At 41.1% G+C, this 17509-nt stretch overlaps 1 protein-coding gene across 6 annotated transcripts in view; it reads right to left on the bottom strand.

Annotated features, from left to right (window-relative positions):
- LOC126184325 (sodium/potassium-transporting ATPase subunit alpha) overlaps nt 1-17509 on the bottom strand; it is a 669161-nt gene that overhangs the window by 79413 nt on the left and 572239 nt on the right. For 5 of the 6 annotated variants that reach the window (XM_049926734.1, XM_049926727.1, XM_049926720.1 and 2 more), the window contains 2 exons: nt 17203-17406; nt 10023-10136 (listed from right to left, as the gene is read on the bottom strand). In XM_049926734.1, coding sequence (XP_049782691.1) covers nt 10023-10136; nt 17203-17406 — 318 coding nt within the window. Of the gene's footprint in view, nt 1-10022; nt 10137-10714; nt 10829-17202; nt 17407-17509 lie in introns of all 6 variants that reach the window. The other variant, XM_049926712.1, reaches the window with a different exon arrangement.

Genomic DNA, 17509 nt, shown 5'->3' with positions numbered 1-17509 from the left:
CACCTCTTTAATAGTTACTCTAATATCAATAATTTCATTACAACATAATCCCTACACAGTATATATTAGGAAAGAAGGAAAGAAACTTAAGAATTAACTTCCTGTCAACTGTGAGGCCATTAGAATTGGAACAATTTTATTAAAAAAAATCTCTATTTTAACAAGCAATCATGTAAAACTAAAGACAGACGAGGGCAACCATGTATAACCTAAATTAGATTGGCCATACATTCCAATGCCATTCTCCCCAATGCACTGAACCAATTCATTCAGTGGGCTAGTTTAGACTGAAAATGGAAAGAGGGAGAGGGTCATGAAACTGAAGTGTGTATTGTAGAGAGTACTGCTCCCCTCCCCCAATCTGTGCAGTGCAGAAAACTAATGGAGGTGGAGAGACTACAAATGGCACTGATTGTGAAGTTGCAGTTGAAATCAACCACTTCATGTTGCGCAGCATCCTCAGACTATGGCCACAGCTTCATTGTGGCCATTCAAAATAGTGGGTGATTTATCGATGGCCTTATTCACGCAGAATAATTTGAAGTGGATGTGGCAAAGATATTATATATAATGTAGCTTGTTCCATGTGTTACTTTGTCTTCGCCGGAGCAAGAAAAGTTAATGACTTTGCTGCAGAGAGAGGTGGTTGGCTGATAATGGGATAGTCTAGCACCTGAGCCTTCCACAGGGACATAACCCATGGGAAGGGGTTAGATGCAGGAGAGGTATAGGATCAGATCAAGGATGTTGTGCAGGTTGGGTGCATGGCATATGGTGTTGAAGACAACAGTCCTCATTTCAGGGATCAAAAGATAGTCAATGTCTTGGTGGAGAACCTGATTTAATCATCCCAGTACAGAAAGATAAGTGAAGAAATATTTCTTTGCCAATGGTCAGCAAGTGTGTTAGGATTGATGGATGATAGGACACAAATCTATTTTGAACTAAGGAGGGTAGTTTCTGTCTGTGAAGGCCTCTCCAGGACGCTCAGCCTACTACAAGTGATGACTTGTCACTGCAAATGCAGCATCCATATGTTACCAAGCTGTATTAGGAGACACAATTTGGCATGTAATTCATGGTGGACTTTAAATTGGAGGTGTTGTTGGCAATCCTAAACTGTGAGCCCAGATTAGATATTATTGTGTTCCTCTTGAGGCTTAACAGAGATGCGGGTATTTTAGGTTTCTACGGGACTAGAAAGTATTCCCTAACACCGCCCATTTACAATGTGGCACCAGAAGGAGTAATTCATGTGTGCATGACATGGCAAACATTCTGGTGGTATCTTCAAAAGAGAAGAAATTTCATGTTTGTTACAGTTACACGAAAGGAGGATGAAAATTCATCTGGTACAGGTAATGTGCAATTGCAACAAGATCATGGGCACTGAGAATGTTGGTCTAGAGGAAAATGGCTTCACCAAAGGCAAGCACAATACCAATTGGGAAATGAAGAAAAGAAGAAGAATTGTGAAGAATCAGTGGAGAATGTGGTCAGTATTTTGGATGTAGTATGGTAGGCTGTGGGTAACAACAGGTATCCTTCCCCATGTACTCTCCCTCCTCTCTTCTTATCTGGTCTACTTCAACATACCCACCCCCTCTTCTGCCTCTGCATTGTAGGTCATGCTTATCTCTAAACCCGTAAAACTGCTGGTACTACCACCATATTACTATAGAAAATGGAAGAGTATTTTCTGTTGTCTCACTCTTATATCTGCATGCTTTCTTAATGTATAATCAATCTTACTGCAATACTCATTGTATATTTAGCCACCATCTGCATTCTCCTCCTCCTCCTCTCTCTCTCTCTCTCTCTCTCTCTCTCCCTCTCTCTCTATCTATCTATCTATCTGCCAATCAGCTACTGAGTGGGACTCACTTTCAGCTTTCGATCAAAGTGCACCTTCTACTTATCTCAGAATGTTGTATAGCCTTCACAGGGTGTAATCAAGTTATTAATTATCATAATGCTCAATTATGGATTTATGATGAATCAATGATTACTAGGACAAACCACTACTTATTTATAAGATGAAATACGAAGGGAGATATGATGGTGAAAGCAACCACACTCCTCTTCCACCCAAGACTGGCACAACGCCATGTCTGGGAAGAGTAGTAGTTACTGATCTTATTACATAGCTGATTCTACAATTTGTTTAAAGGACATTTATACTACAACTATTACTGGGGTAATAGTTGTAGTAAAAAATGTACATTAAACAAATTGCAGAATCAACTATTTAATACGAACAGTAACAAATGGAGATAAAATAAGGATTCCGCGTGTGTGTGTGTGTGTGTGTGTGTGTGTGTGTGTGTGTGTGTGTGTGTGTGTGTGTGTGTGTGTGTGGGGTTTGTCTCACACCAATCTGCACAAAAAATTTAACCATTTCTTTTAAATTTGTTTTGAGCACTGCTATGATACTGTAGTCCCAGCTGATGAAATACAATTCCAGGCAAGTGATTGGACAACATAAAGCATAATAAATAAACAAAACTCTGATATTTTAACAGATAAAAAAGAGCTGTCAAACATGCATAAGATGCCACAGGTATATTTAGAAGTAAAAATAATAATAATAGTATAAAATTTAACCAATAAGACATCAATAAAATTAGGAATAACTAAATGAAGCAAATCTGGATGAATAAATTACAAAATTTAATTAAAAATAAATATGATTCAGGAAATAATGTAAAATTCCAAATGATTAAAGCCTCTTTTCTGTATGCAATAACTACTGTAGAAATAAGAAACACTAATGGAAAATGGAAAAGTTGTAATATACCACAGTCCTGATAGTATTGCAGTTAACCATTACTAAACAATATTCAGTAACATTGACAACTTCCTGATACAACCATGATATTCTTTAGAGTAAGAATATATCAAACCATCTTTCACAAGGCATATGCAACTATTGACCACTGTTGCTATTAACTGGCTTTCCACTGGCAACAGAAAGTGTCAGTGCATTAAATGTTGTTTAAATCAAGATTCACTTCTATAGATAACTGTACTATGTTCAAAATCATTTTTGGCATTGAAGCAAATGGCCATCTTTGCACAGGTGCAGATCTGTCAAGAACTTAACCTTTACTGTTAGCACAGTTCGCAAACTTCTAGATAATATGCCAACATTCCTAATCTTATAAAAATATAAATCTACATCTCTGATGCATACAGGATAAAACTAAAATTTTATTTCTTCCTAAATTAAGTTACGAGCTGCTGAATATGATTTTTTTTTCCCACCAAGAAAATTCTGAATGCTCATCAGCACGTGTGTCTGTATGTTGATTGTGGTGTTCATCACAGTGACAGACTAGAGACAAAACAGAGTACAATTGGGTGCTCTGTTAATCAAACTTCACAATTTTAGTTTCCTGATATAGAGAGCAAATCACAGTTTTTGTTAAGCTTATGCTTACTGTCGTATGCGCAAATGAGATCAAGGAAAATGTAAACATTCTTTGATAGTTAATATCTTTGAAACAAAATGATATATTTTTTGCCATGGTAGCATACTCCATTGTTTCCTAAACATATTTTGGTGTGCGTTTTCCAGCGCAACAGTATAGCAATGAATGAAGTAAGATTGTCATTTCAGTAACCCAAGGCCATATTGAAGTGGTACTGGAAGTACGAAAACACGATGGAGGTGCAACGACAATGGTGTAATGCGTGCAAAACTCTGCCATCAACACATACAATAATTTATAGCATTCAAGATGCATTTGAAGCTGATGGTACTGTTCAGAACGTGCATAAGGAAAGATCTGGCTGACCAGAAACATCAAGAAGTCCAGCTTCCAGAGCTGCTGTGTTGCAACATTTTACTACGTCACCTCAAAAATCTGTGAAGCAGGGTGCACATGGAAGCACGTTAAGCTGATCAAGTGTATGATGAATTCTGAAGGCTGCAAAGTGGAAAGTTTACAATCCAACATTGCTGCACATTATGAACAAGGACGACATAGATCGAAGGATGGACTACTGCGAGTGGTTTATGTTGTGACTCGCCGATCATTCAAAGCGCCGCCGCGCAATTACGCGCATCCTCTACGTGCGGCGCTGTCTGCCAGCCATGCAGCAGCTGCGGCACCTAAGCGGCCAGCAGCAGAGCAGCGGCCGCTAGACTGGGACTCAGTGCTCATTCGAATGCTAACGTGTACGCATGTCTTGCTTGTCAACTTACTCTGTGACTTATATGTGTTGTGTCGTTCTGAAATATATGTGTTAAACTTGACGTTATAACAATTGGCGACGAGGATGGGATTTTTCCTTTTCACTGTTGACCCACAGGGTTCCATGGCTACTGTCGAGCAACTATTGCAAAATCTCCTTGAATAGCAAACGCTTCTAACAGCAGCAATTCGTGATTTCGTCGCAGCGTCAAATGCGGGGCGGTTCTCGTCGTTGGCTATACCTCCTTTTCCTCCTTACGACGAGACGGCGGAAGACTGGTCTGATTATGAAAAATGTCTTCGACAGCACTTCTTGGCATTTCATGTCACGGATGAACAACCATGGAAGTCTCTGTTCCTTTCCTGGATTTCACCTCAAATGTATCGGTTGTTGTCGCAATTGGCTCCTTTGAAGGATCCTGCGTCTTTGTCCTTTGCTGAAATGTGCTCACTTCTGTCTGTCTATTTTCAAAAGCAAACGCATGTGGTAGCCTCTCGTGTTGCCTTTTATCGTTGTCAAAAACAGCCACATCAATCCTATCGCGCTTGGGCTGCTGAACTTCACGCCCTCAGTCGAAAGTGTCAATTTGTTACTGACGTTCACAAAGAATCCTATGCCAATTCCATGGTACAGGATGCTATTATCCGGTTGGCGCCCGACAAAGAAGTTCGGCAACGTGCCCTTCAGTTGGCGAATCCAACTCTAGATGAAGTTCTCTCCATTGCGCAGTCTTTTGAAATTTCTCGCGACGCTGGGGCGCAAATAGAGGCGTGGGGTGATGTCGGAGAAATACAACCTCTGCGCGCTGTTGACGACGCGTGCGGCGCGTCCCCGCCGGCCGACGTGGCCGCAGTGCGCTCCCACGCGCAACCTCGGCCTAGCTGTAAACAACCCGCTAAGAAACTGCAGCAAAACCCCGGCAACTTCCTTCATGTCCACGGTGATGATGATGATTGGTTTGTGGGGCGCTCAACTGCGTGGTTATCAGCGCCCGTACGATTACCCAATCTTTGCTCAGTCCAATTTTGCCACTTTCCTGGATGATGATGAAATGATGAGGACAACACAAACACCCAGTCATCTCGAGGCAGGTGAAAATCCCTGACCCCGCCGGGAATCGAACCCGGGACCCCGTGCTTGGGAAGCGAGAACGCTACCGCGAGACCACGAGCGGCGGACACCATCATGTCCGCGGTGTTTTACGAAACATTCACACGAGGATTGTCCCCAACGTTGGGCTGTGTGTCACAATTGCAAAAAGAAAGGTCATGTGTCTTCCGTTTGCAAATCCGACCGCATACATGATGTTCATGAACATGACGCTGATTCTGATTCTGTGTTGTTTGTCAATTGCACTTCTTCCCTTTCAGGGAAGTTATTCCTCACTGTCCAAATCCCTGGTGGAGATGTTCGCATGCAAGTGGATACCGGTTCTGCTGCCACTATAAATAATTCTCAGACGTATCTTCAGTTGGGTTCTCCACTCCTGTCACCTGTCACTCGGCAATTACGGACGTACAATAAACAGAAGATTTCTCTCTTGGGACAGTTTAATGCTGAGGTATCTTACAAATCCGTCGTTCGCACTGTTCCCATATTTGTTGTCGACCAGGGCAACGCAGAAAATCTTTTTGGTTTCGATGCCTTTCGCGTTTTTGGGTTCTCCATAGATAAATCTGTCAATATTGTCTCTGATGCTATTCCTTATGCTCAACTGGATTCCTTGTCGACGACATTTTCGTCCCTTTTTTCTCCTGGGTTAGGCCGTGCAAACGACTTTGAAGCTCATATCACGCTCAAACCCACTGCTCGGCCTAAGTTTTTTCGGGCTCAGCCCATTCCTGTGGCCCTTCGTGATCGGGTAAAACGGGAGTTGGATCGTCTCACTACTTCAGTGGTCTTGCTTCCTGTCACTTCCAGTGAGTGGTCCTCTCCTGTCGTTGTCGTTGCTAAGCCAAATGGTGATATTCATCTCTGTGGCGATTTCAAAGCCACTGTAAATGCTCAATGCCTCGTCGACACTTACCCTATGCCCCGGCCTGAGGAACTGTTCACTAAACTTGCTGGAGGCCAGTATTTTTCTAAAATTGACGTGTCAGAAGCTTATCATCAACTTCCTCTCGATACTGCTTCCCGGCCGTTTCTGGTCCTTAACAAGCCTTTCAGCCTCTATCAATACCAACGCTTGCCATTCGGGGTTGCTAGCGCCCCTGCTCTCTTTCAGCGATTCTTGGAACAATTATTGCTCCCTGTCCCTGGGTGTATCAATTACATGGACGACATTGTTGTCACTGGCTCCACCACTGAAGAACATCTTCAAAATCTCCGCACACTTTTTCACGTCTTACAGACTGCCAGTCTTAAGTGTAATCTTCAGAAATCACAATTTTTTCAGGCATCTATCACGTACTTGGGGTTTCAACTCTCTCGGGATGGTATTCGTCCACTTCAGCTAACTGTCGCTGTGATCGATGCCCTTCCTTGCCCTACATCTGTTAAGGAAATGCATGCCTTCTTGGGGAAAATAGCATACTATCACAAGTTTTTACCGTCTGTGGCTTCGGTGTCTGTTGCATAAAAACGTGCCTTTTCACTGGTCCGCGTCATGCGAAGCGGCTTTCCAGAAATTGAAGACTATGCTGAAACAGGCCCCGTGCCTGGCTACTTATCGACCTGGCCAACATCTTGTTCTTGCCACAGATGCCTCTCAATACAGGGTCGGTGCAGTCCTTGCGCACCGTTTTTCTGATGGTTCGGAACAACCCATTGCTTATGCCTCCAAAACGCTCACGGATGCCCATCAAAAGTATTCTCAAATTGAGAAGGAAGCTTTGGCCATTATTTATGCTCTTCATAAGTTTGGTGTTTTTCTCTACGGCTCAAAATTTCATCTTGTTACAGATCACAAACCACTTGTTTCCTTGTTTCATCCATCAACATCACTTCCCGACAAGGCTGCACACTGCCTCCAGCGTTGGGCTCTTTACTTGTCTCGTTTCAATTATGAGAATCATTTCCAGCCAACAGCTCAACACACAAATGCTGATGCTCTGTCTCGCCTTCCCATGGGTCCTGATCAGGCATTCGATAGGGACGAGCTTTTGTGTTTCCACTTGGATGTTGCCGAGCAGTGGGTTGTGGATGGGTTCCCCATCACTGGGGACAGGCTGGCGACTGCTACGGGTTCTGACCCTACCCTCTCCTGGGTTTTAAGCTGTATTCAGAAGGGTTGGCCAGATCGCGCGACCGCTAAGACTTCTGATCCGTTGCGGAACTACTACGCTTTGCACTACCGCCTCACGGCTAGGGATGGTGTTATCCTCCTCTCCACTGACAATGCTTCGCCGCATGTTGTGGTATCTGCGTCTTTGTGTGCTTCGGTCTTGCGCCTCCTTCACCAAGGGCACTGGGGTGTGTCTCGCACAAAATCTCTGGCGTGCCGTCATGTGTACTGGCCTGGCATCGACTCTGAAATAGCACACATGATCACTGCCTGCGGCCCTTGTGCGTCACAGGCCGCTGCCCCGAAGTCATCTTTGTCACCGTGGCCTTCGCCTGAGAAGCCCTGGGAGCGCATTCATGCTAACTTTGCGGGACCCTTTTTAGGTACTTATTGGCTCCTCGTAATTGACGCCTACTCTAACTTTCCTTTCATTGTCCGTTGCACGTCGCCTGCCACCGTGGCAACCACCAGTGCTCTCGCCCGCATTTTTTCTTTGGAAGTCCTCACCTCTACTCTTGTTACTGATAATGGTCCGCAATTTGCCTCTTCCGAATTTGCGGATTTTTGTGCTCATCACGGCGTTATGCATGTCACGGCCCCACCATTCCATCCACAATCCAATGGTGAGGCTGAACGACTAGTCCGCACATTTAAGGCTCTGATGCGGAAACTTCTGACTTCTTCTGCTGCTGATAATGCACTTCTCCAGTTTCTGGCGTCTTACCGTTTCACCCCCATGGGCGACCACTGCCCGGCTGAGCTCTTACATGGCCGACAGCCCCGCACGCTACATCTTCTGCGGCCTTCCACCTCACGGCCGCGGGTGCCTTCACTTGGTCGGTTCACCGCCGACGACCTCGTCTGGGTACGGGGATATGGCAGACGGCCAAAATGGAGCCCGGGCCACATCTTAAGACACCGTGGCAGACGCCTGTATGAAATCCAGACGGACACGGGTGTTGCAGTGCGTCATTCGGACCAGCTTCGGCCTCGTGTGCCAGCAATGCCTGTTCCGAATGCCACTACACCACCTTTGGCTCTACCTGACACTCGGGATCTTGGCATCTCTCAATACTCACAACGCAGCCCTCTCACCGTCATCGCGATGCCAGCACAAGAACGGACGCCACCAGGAGATGTGCCCATGCAGGAACCGGATGACCATCCTCTGTCAGAGCAAATCTACTCGCCTCCTCCTCCAACGGACGCTGGCACATTGCCCATGTCTCCTGTCATATCAACTGGACTTGCCTCAACAGGCAGATTGGTGCATGGGGCCCCAGCAGATTCGACCCCTACGTCTCCTGTCATCTCGACCCGTTATCATCGGGGACACTTCCATCCGTACGGGAAGCCTCCTCGTCGAGAGTTTACGGCAAGTCAAACAATGCCTATGGACGTTAGCCATCTCCAGGACTCCTCCATCAAGACCAGTGCAACAATTTCAAAGGGGGCAAAAGTGTTGTGACTCGCCAATCATTCAAAGTGCAGCCGCGCAATTACGCGCGTCCTCCACGTGCAGCACTGTCTGCCAGCCACCTAAGTGGCCAGCCGAGCAGCGGCCGCTAGACTGGGACTCAGTGCTCATTCGAATGCTAACGTGTACACATGTCTTGCTTGTCAACTTACTCTGTGACTTACATGTGTTGTGTCGTTCTGAAATATATGTGTTAAACTTGACGTTATAACAGTTTGCAGGCATGCTACACGAGGATGAATGGTTTGTAGGGATGGTTATCTGGTCTCACGTTAACCTATCGAGTGTTAATGTATGGTGTGATCTGGCATCACACAATTTGATTGGTCCATTCTTCTTTGAAGGTACTGTAACTGGTGAGGTGTAGCTTCATATGCTGCAAACATCTATTTTACCTGCCATCTAAGAGATGTTCGGAAATGAAAGATTTTACTGACAACAAGATGGGACTCTGCCTCACTGCCACAGAGATGTCAGAGCCTACTTGGATGAAAATCTACCTGAACAATGAATAGCTTGAAGAGAAGCTGTTGAGTACCCACCACAATCTCCAGACCTTGCACCTCTTGACTTCTACCTACAGAGGATCTTGAAAAATGAAGTTTATCAACAGAGTTTATCAACAGAAACCTGCTGCACTTAACGAGCTACGTGAAACCATCGAGGTGTCCTACGCAGCTATCACACCAGCACCACTGGTGGCTACAGTTCAGCTTCACTGACTGCTGTTAATGGGGGTCACTTTGAACACATAAAATAACCTCTCCCCCCCCCCCCCCCCCAACCTGCAAGAACTGTACCAGTATGTCATTTTGTTCCATTGATATTGGCTATTAAAGGGTGTCTACATTTTTCTGGACCCCTCTGTATGATGATATGGGTGTCAAATACACAAATAAATAAATAATATTTTGAAGAAAAGAACAGATGTGGCAGTCCCCTACGCAGCACTTAATTTAAAATATAATAGACCATCTGGCCTTTAACCAGTATTTAACAATGTCAACTATATGCTTATTTACACTTTAAACTTTTGTCTTAAATGAATGAAGATCACATGCCTCATTTTTAGAATAAAATTAAAAATCAAATTCTTATTTCAAAAATAGATGTATAGATAATTACCTGAGGAACCATGTTTTTGAAAGAATCCATAATTTTAGAACTCTTGCTTTCCTGATAATATGAGAAGATGCCAGTGATGATAACCACCGCAGCCAGCACAATACCCAGGTACAACTGAAAGTGTGATTCTCAGTTGAAACGTTATGCAATAATTAATACGTACGATTTCCGGTCTCTGGATGAGCACAAGCTTGTACAAGGCAGACACACACATATACATATAAAAGGGTACACACATTAATTTGCACTACACATATCACAATAAGCACTGGGAATACAGCAGCCTAAGGAATTATGGGAAGACAGCATAGGAAGTTTTGGGGGAGAATACTGGCATTCTCTAAGAGAAGCATCAGCTGTCACATTATTTCTGAAGTTCTGCATCTCATTCCTGTCAGGACGCGAACTATTTACAGTGTGACTTAGCACTGAGTGAGTCACTTGAAGGTGAATAGCAATAATGAAGCAAGATTACCTGCTTTCAGGAACCACTGCCATTTCTTTGTATGACAAGTATGAGAGCAACTTCTCTGAGTTTCTGGCAACAGCTTCTTCTCTAACACTGGCTATACACTAAATGTCTACAACATCCCATTCCTGCTGGCAACATAAAGTGGTACAAGTGCAATATGATCTATTTAAAGCAGCAAGGGTGGGAACATTCACTGGATGCAAGGGTTACCCCCGCTTACCTGCGGGACCATGTGTTTAAATGATTCCATGATCGCCGAGGACTTGGCTTCTTGATAATATGAGAAGCAGCCCGTCACAATCACTACTGCTGATAAGACTACACCCAAAAATAACTGCAAGAGTTGATTGGGTGAGAAAAATCACACAGAAATTTAGTTAATTTCAATGGTTCAGAGGGATTAGATGAAAGCTATTTCTAAGCTGTGTTTTCTACAAAACAACAGACAAGTGTTTAAAACACACAATTGTAGCTTACATAAATACAGTGGAAACTAGTACACAAGGAAGTTCTGCATAAGTGAGAAAGACAGTAATATTTAATTATCAATTGTAACATACAACATAAACAGTAGAGTAACTGAAGAAAGCTGGCCACTCATTTTACACTTCCAGGCAACAAATGGTGAGTAGATTACACAGAACAAAACACAGCTGTTTGCTCTGAGTGCTCTATTCCTTGCTTCCTACATGGATGAGTGGTAGCCATTTTCCACATTGGTGTAGTTTTGTTAGTCACTACAAAGGTTAAAATGTTAGTTGTGTTAGTGGATATTTTAGGTAAATATTGAAGTATTTTGCACACCTCAAAATAAATAAGGCACTAGCACTTCTACATATTTTTTACACACAACACAAACATGAAACACTCAACAATATGAAACTAAAACTGCTATTCCACGATACTACAGGTTAATTCCACAAATATCTTATATTCTATGATACGTCTATAGCACAAGCTAAGGTGATCAATTTTTTTTATGCTATTTAGTATCAGTTTCTACTATTTCAATTTTTTACTTAAAATTTATTTCCACTCATTATTACTACACGAGACATTCTCATTATTGAAATAGAGTAGCTATAGAATCTTTAACATTGTAAAACAAGAAAAGGTTGACTCTATTCAGATTAAATCATGAAGCAGAATCAACCAACCCCATTCAATAAAATTTCAGGAGTACTGCTGGATGTCTCCAGCTTGCTGTCCAGACAACAAGTTGCAGACATCCAGCAGTTCTCTTGAAATTTTATGCAACTAACTGTACGACACCAGAAAATTTTAAATGTCACAAATCTAACCAGTTTCATTACCTTCTGTACAGAAGGTAGTCAAAGTTTTAATCACAACTTTAAAAAAATGAAGTTATGTAATTAAGTTTTCGTTTGTTTACAAGTCAAGTCTTGTAGTTCTGGTATGCACTGAAATTCCTGCACCATGTCACTAGGGTAGCCAAAACAAAATGATTCAGTCATATCAACAAGCAGCATCATTTGGTTGTTTGCCGCTCCAGCATCATGCTACATTACAGTGACATGGAGATTTCAATGTGATTCATAACTAAAGACATGTAACTGCAAGCAAACAAAAATTTAAATACACAATTTTGTTTATTCGAGGTGGTGATTAACACTTGACGAATACCCTTGTATGTAGTCACAGTCTCTTTAACACTATGGCTCCAAAGGCAATAAAACACACTATACTTACTACCACAACTAAAGACAAGGAGTATTGTATATTGAATGATTTATGTAGTTGCTTGCATGTTCAATGATTCATGTTAACAATATATTATTATGTAGGAATAATTCACTGCATTTATATGCCTACACAGTGACCTTACTATTTTGAGACATTAAAAAAAATTTTTTTATCATTATCAGTTACTCACTGAGGCAGCACTGTCTCTCAAACAAAAAAGTAACATTTCATGTTTACGAATAGCATTATCCAAAAATCTCATTCCATTTTACACTGAACGAAAACAGTCAAAGTGGATTATCTTTCACACATCTCCACTGTAAAAGTTACCACTCATACATAGAATATCACAATATCAATTTTGGATGAGTAATTAAAATACTGAATGTGAATTAACTGAACACGACAAAAATGGTGAGTACATCAACCATGCCAAATGCTGTGTACACAGTTAGGGCCAATTGTATAAAGCCGTTAATCTTAATTTGACACAGAGAATGACCTCCAATCAAGCTGAACTCCGAAATCTGCACTGTTTAAATCTCAAATTATATCACAGTGATGTAGGATCAACTTTGAGGCATAATTTTATTGCTCAAGTGGAGCAATCATAAGGTTACAGCCTGGTGACATTATAAACCAACTCTTCTGTTTTGTGCAAATTTGAGTTACGAAGACATAAATAATAAAGAAACTGTTACTAACACAAAACATGTTAAATAAATATATGTGAATACGCCACTGTCACACAACTGAGATTTGAAATAATATTACTGACCCGTAAGGTTAGGTAACGAAATTATTGGTTATGTAAGTAATGAATGCAGATAATAACTGTTTTAGTAACAATTCTTGGGGACAACTCTTAATTAATGTGAATAGTTTAAGGCATTTTAACACTACGCAGCAGTGTAATAAAGGGAAATTCGAAATATCTGCAGTGAAAAGTTAAGTACAAGGAGTTTATCAACAGTCAATAATGACATTTCTTTCAAAACTGTTCTCTTGGTCTGAATAGTAGTAACCACACAATTCAAATTTAATTTTTACGTACGAAACAAGTTCTTAAATTGTTACATAAACTGCATGCAGGTTGATGAACATGACTAGTAGTACACAAACATAAGTCAACTTCTAATTGTAAGGCAGGGGCTCAGTGGCTACGTCATTGAACGCAGTTCGCAAGATGTCAGGTTCAATCCCACAGCAGGTCTTTTAATTTTTTACACTTTCCCCTTCTTTCCCCTCTGGCAAGGTTTGTTAATGTGGGAAATACTGAGAAGTTTAAGTATCAAATCTGTTTCAAAAAATTTATTGGCTCCTATTAAAATGTAAACAAAACACTGCATACAAATTCGGGCTGAAAACCTGCATTCTTTTAAGGGCTGGTAATAGGTATAAATTCTGGCTTCAGGCCTGCAATTAGCTTCTGTCGATTTTTCTGAACCATAGGCCTGATGAAATTACCGCTTCCAGTTTTATGCATATTAACATTGAAAAGTTTGGACATTTTTTTTGCTCCAGTTTACACAAGACATGTAATAACATAGGGATGAAATATAATAATTGTAAAGTAAGACTTAAAATTTCACTCTATCATATGCAAATGGTTCCTCACCTTTTCTTAATAATGACATAACAAATTTTCAAACACTTCCAGCCACAGTTTGTCCTTACATTCAGTGAATTCTTCGTCTTTTCTTTGGGAGCCGTAATCACATTTTCAGTTTTTTTGACTTCCAGCATGTTTTTATGATGACCCAATACAATATCCAGTATAAAATCTTTTTTGGCTGGGGAGAAATTTGAAGATCACAAAATTTCTGCTTATTTTCGTCCCCCTTTCCTACACCACACCTTTGATAATAAATACTGTGTATTTATGATGTGCAATCAGTATCTGCAGTTGAAGTGAGGTAACTGTGACGACAGCTGATTTTAGCGATGTTGCCAAGCTTTTTCACACTAATTTAGATCAAAATTAAACCTGCTTTTGTGGACTGAAGTTTAGTGTTATACAACAGAGCACAGTCCTGAACAGAGTTCATTTTCTGACCTAAGATAAAAACTGTTTATACAATCGGCCCTGAGGATGAGTGACAAAAAATGTGTAAAGAACAAATGAAACAAAGTTACTTAAAGACAAAAACAACAACATCAAAACTACATAGAACACTAGATGGCTGTGTCTCTCCTGAAGCACACTGAAACAAACAAAGGTTATTTTCAAGATGTTATCACAGATGACTAATCCTTGTTATTCGAATCTGATCTTGAAACCAAATGGTATCATCAGGAGTGACATACACAATTTGTCAATTTAATGATTCAACCATGGCAAAACAAATTTTATTATATTACTTTTATTTTTCTTTATTTGCAAGTGAGGGATTGGCCTTTCCCTAAATTGTTTGTGTTGGTTATCTGCCACATGATAATGTCTGACCAGTTTACGTAATGGCATTATAGGATAGTGGATGCAGCAATTTCCACATTCACTACGGCATATTAATGGTCTACCCTTGACTGATTCTACTGCTCTTTAACTGGCCTTTTTAAAGTTCACACCAGTAACTGCTTCACTGAATAAATTAAGAGTCCATTATGTTAGTTTTGATATGCAGTACTGGGTGAGGAAAGACCACAGCTGAGAGTTGTATTAAGTTGGCTATACACGTAGCTGCATGCTTGTATGCATGCACATGCATGCTTCACCCTCTGTAGGATAAAGTTGTGGTCCAAGCATCAGGACTGTACACGCAGCTTGATGCTTGATCAAATTGTGATTATGCATGCTTATGCAAGCAATGAAACTTGAGGATGCTTGAGGGTGTGTACCAAGAATAGAGAGGCTTGTGCAAGCATCCATCATTTCTGAGACTGTATCTGCATGAACATCATACTATGTTTCTGTGGCCAGCACATGTGATCTCAGAAATATCAATCGCCAACTGTTGGAGGAGTCTATTTGTACCTATGAAATGCATCCACACTTAAGGAATATTAAACGTGAAAAATACCACAACAAAGAACAAAGAGATGCTACATAAGAAGTACTTCCTGCAAAGTATAAGGCATTAGAACCTGCAGCAACCAGAGGAACAATAATAAAAAGATAAATTCTTAAGAACCATTTTCAGAAGAGAGAAAAGAAAGCTGGAAAGCAGCTGCAAGACAGGGGCTGGTGGTGACGAAATACACTGATGTGACGAAAGTCATGGGATAGTGACATGCACAGATGGCGAGGAAATTTCATTTCAGAAACCGTAACAGAATTCAATATTGCAAGATCACCTGTGAAGAGTGTGCTGAGGATACCAAATTTCTTGCATTACCTCTCACCAGAGACAACAAAGTAGCCAATAGCCTTCACTTAACAACAAACAGCAGTGGTGTTTGGAGAAAGTTGTCAGTGCTAACTGACAAGCAACACTGTGTGAAATAACAGCAGAAATCTATGTGAGACTTACACTGAACGTATCCATTAGTACAGAGAAGCCAAATCTGACATTAATGGACTATGGCAGCAGACTACCAAAGCAAGTGCCTTTGCTAACAGCATATTGCCTGCAGTGCCACTCCTGAGATCAAGATCATATTGGTTGGACCCTAGATGATTGAAAAACCAGAGCCTGGTCAGGTGAATCCCAATTCCGGTTGACAAGAGCTGACAGTAGTGTTCAAGAGTGGTGCAGACCCCATGGAGCCATGGACCCAAGCTGTCAACAAGGCCCCGTGGCCCCATAATGGTGTGGGTTGTGTTTACATGGAATGGACTTCATCCTCTGAGCTGAACCAATCATTAACTCGAAATTGTTACATTCGTCAACTTGGAGACCATTTGCAGCCATTCATGGACTTCATGTTCCAAAATAATGATTGAATTTTTATGGATGACAATGTGTCTTGTCAATAAGTCAAAGTTGTACACGATTAGTTTCTGGATAATACGAGCGAATGATTTGGCTACCCAGATTTCCCGACATGAATCATCAAAAATTTACAGGGCATCATTGAGAGGTCAGTTCATGCACAAAATCCTTTTCCAGCAACATTTGGACTTTAAGTGACTTGTTGAGTACATGCCACATCGAGTTGTTGCTCTACACCAGGCAAAAGGAGGTCTCACAAATTATTAGGAGGTATCCCATGACTGTTTGTCACCTCTGTATTTATAAACCAGTGTTACAGTATTTCAGTTTGTTTTGGTTCATGAATGGGCAGGAGACTCAGTGGTGTTACAGCCTCTCTCATGAGTGTATGCTGCTTTCTAATCGAAGGTGTAACAAGTGGAAGAAAATACAATTATGTTTCTTCATTTATCTTGAGATAACTATGTCATGAAAGTGTTTTTTTCATTCATCTTGAGGTAATTATGACAATCATGACGATATATCTTCAGTTCAATGAGAAAGATACTAATACATGAATATGATTTTCATTTTTGTAACCACTCTTTACTACACAATTACACATTCCTCCCTGAGCTTGACATATTCTGGTCACCAAACTGATGACTGTACAAGCATGCTTGAGCTGTGTAGAAGCACAAGGTATTTGCACTTATTTGAGCAAAGTGAAAGTGTGCTTGCCAAGCACGTGTGTAGCCACTTTTCCTATAGATGATTTAAAGACAAAAAAGTGTTGAATACAGCATTTATGAAAGTTAGACAAACTGCAGGTTCCCACTAACTGAATTCAACCTCTGAAAAGTTACATACAAGCCATTACTCACTAGAAATAAAATTTCTAATACATTTCTCACATGGGCCTTAGCAATCGAGTTAGTATAACATATAATGCCCTATCACTTATTTTTTACTTGGTCATTTCAAAACATTAGGTTATTTTTATAAGCAGTTATTAGCCATGTAGCTATGACAAATTATATATAGGACTGCATCAAAGAGAGACCTACATCATTATATGAAAACGGAGTTGGAACAATGTATCAATCATAGACAAAATACAGAGAGACAGACAACCAAATACAAAAACACTTACATTATCGTCTGAAGGTTCCTCTACAGTACTTGCTAAGATGGAATAAGCAATGAAGCATAAAATTGCTCCTATCCACAGCAGCAAGGCAAAGCCTCCAAATAAGTTCTTACAAAACTTCACCCATTCAGGTGTTTGCTTTGGAGGTGTGAGAGCATTTGGTCCATCACGTTCAAGAACTTCCTTTGCTTTTGCATGTGTTAGACCCTGCAATGAAAAAAATGCAGTTTAATTTTGTGTCATTAAAGAGCAAATAAATCACAGGCTGTATAAGAATCTGTCCCTCAACAATCACTAAGGGCAGGCTAAC

Source organism: Schistocerca cancellata, chromosome 1 (genome assembly GCF_023864275.1).
Source record: "Schistocerca cancellata isolate TAMUIC-IGC-003103 chromosome 1, iqSchCanc2.1, whole genome shotgun sequence".
In the NCBI taxonomy this organism is placed as follows: Eukaryota; Metazoa; Arthropoda; class Insecta; order Orthoptera; family Acrididae; genus Schistocerca; species Schistocerca cancellata.
This window is presented reverse-complemented; position numbering and strand designations above follow the sequence as displayed.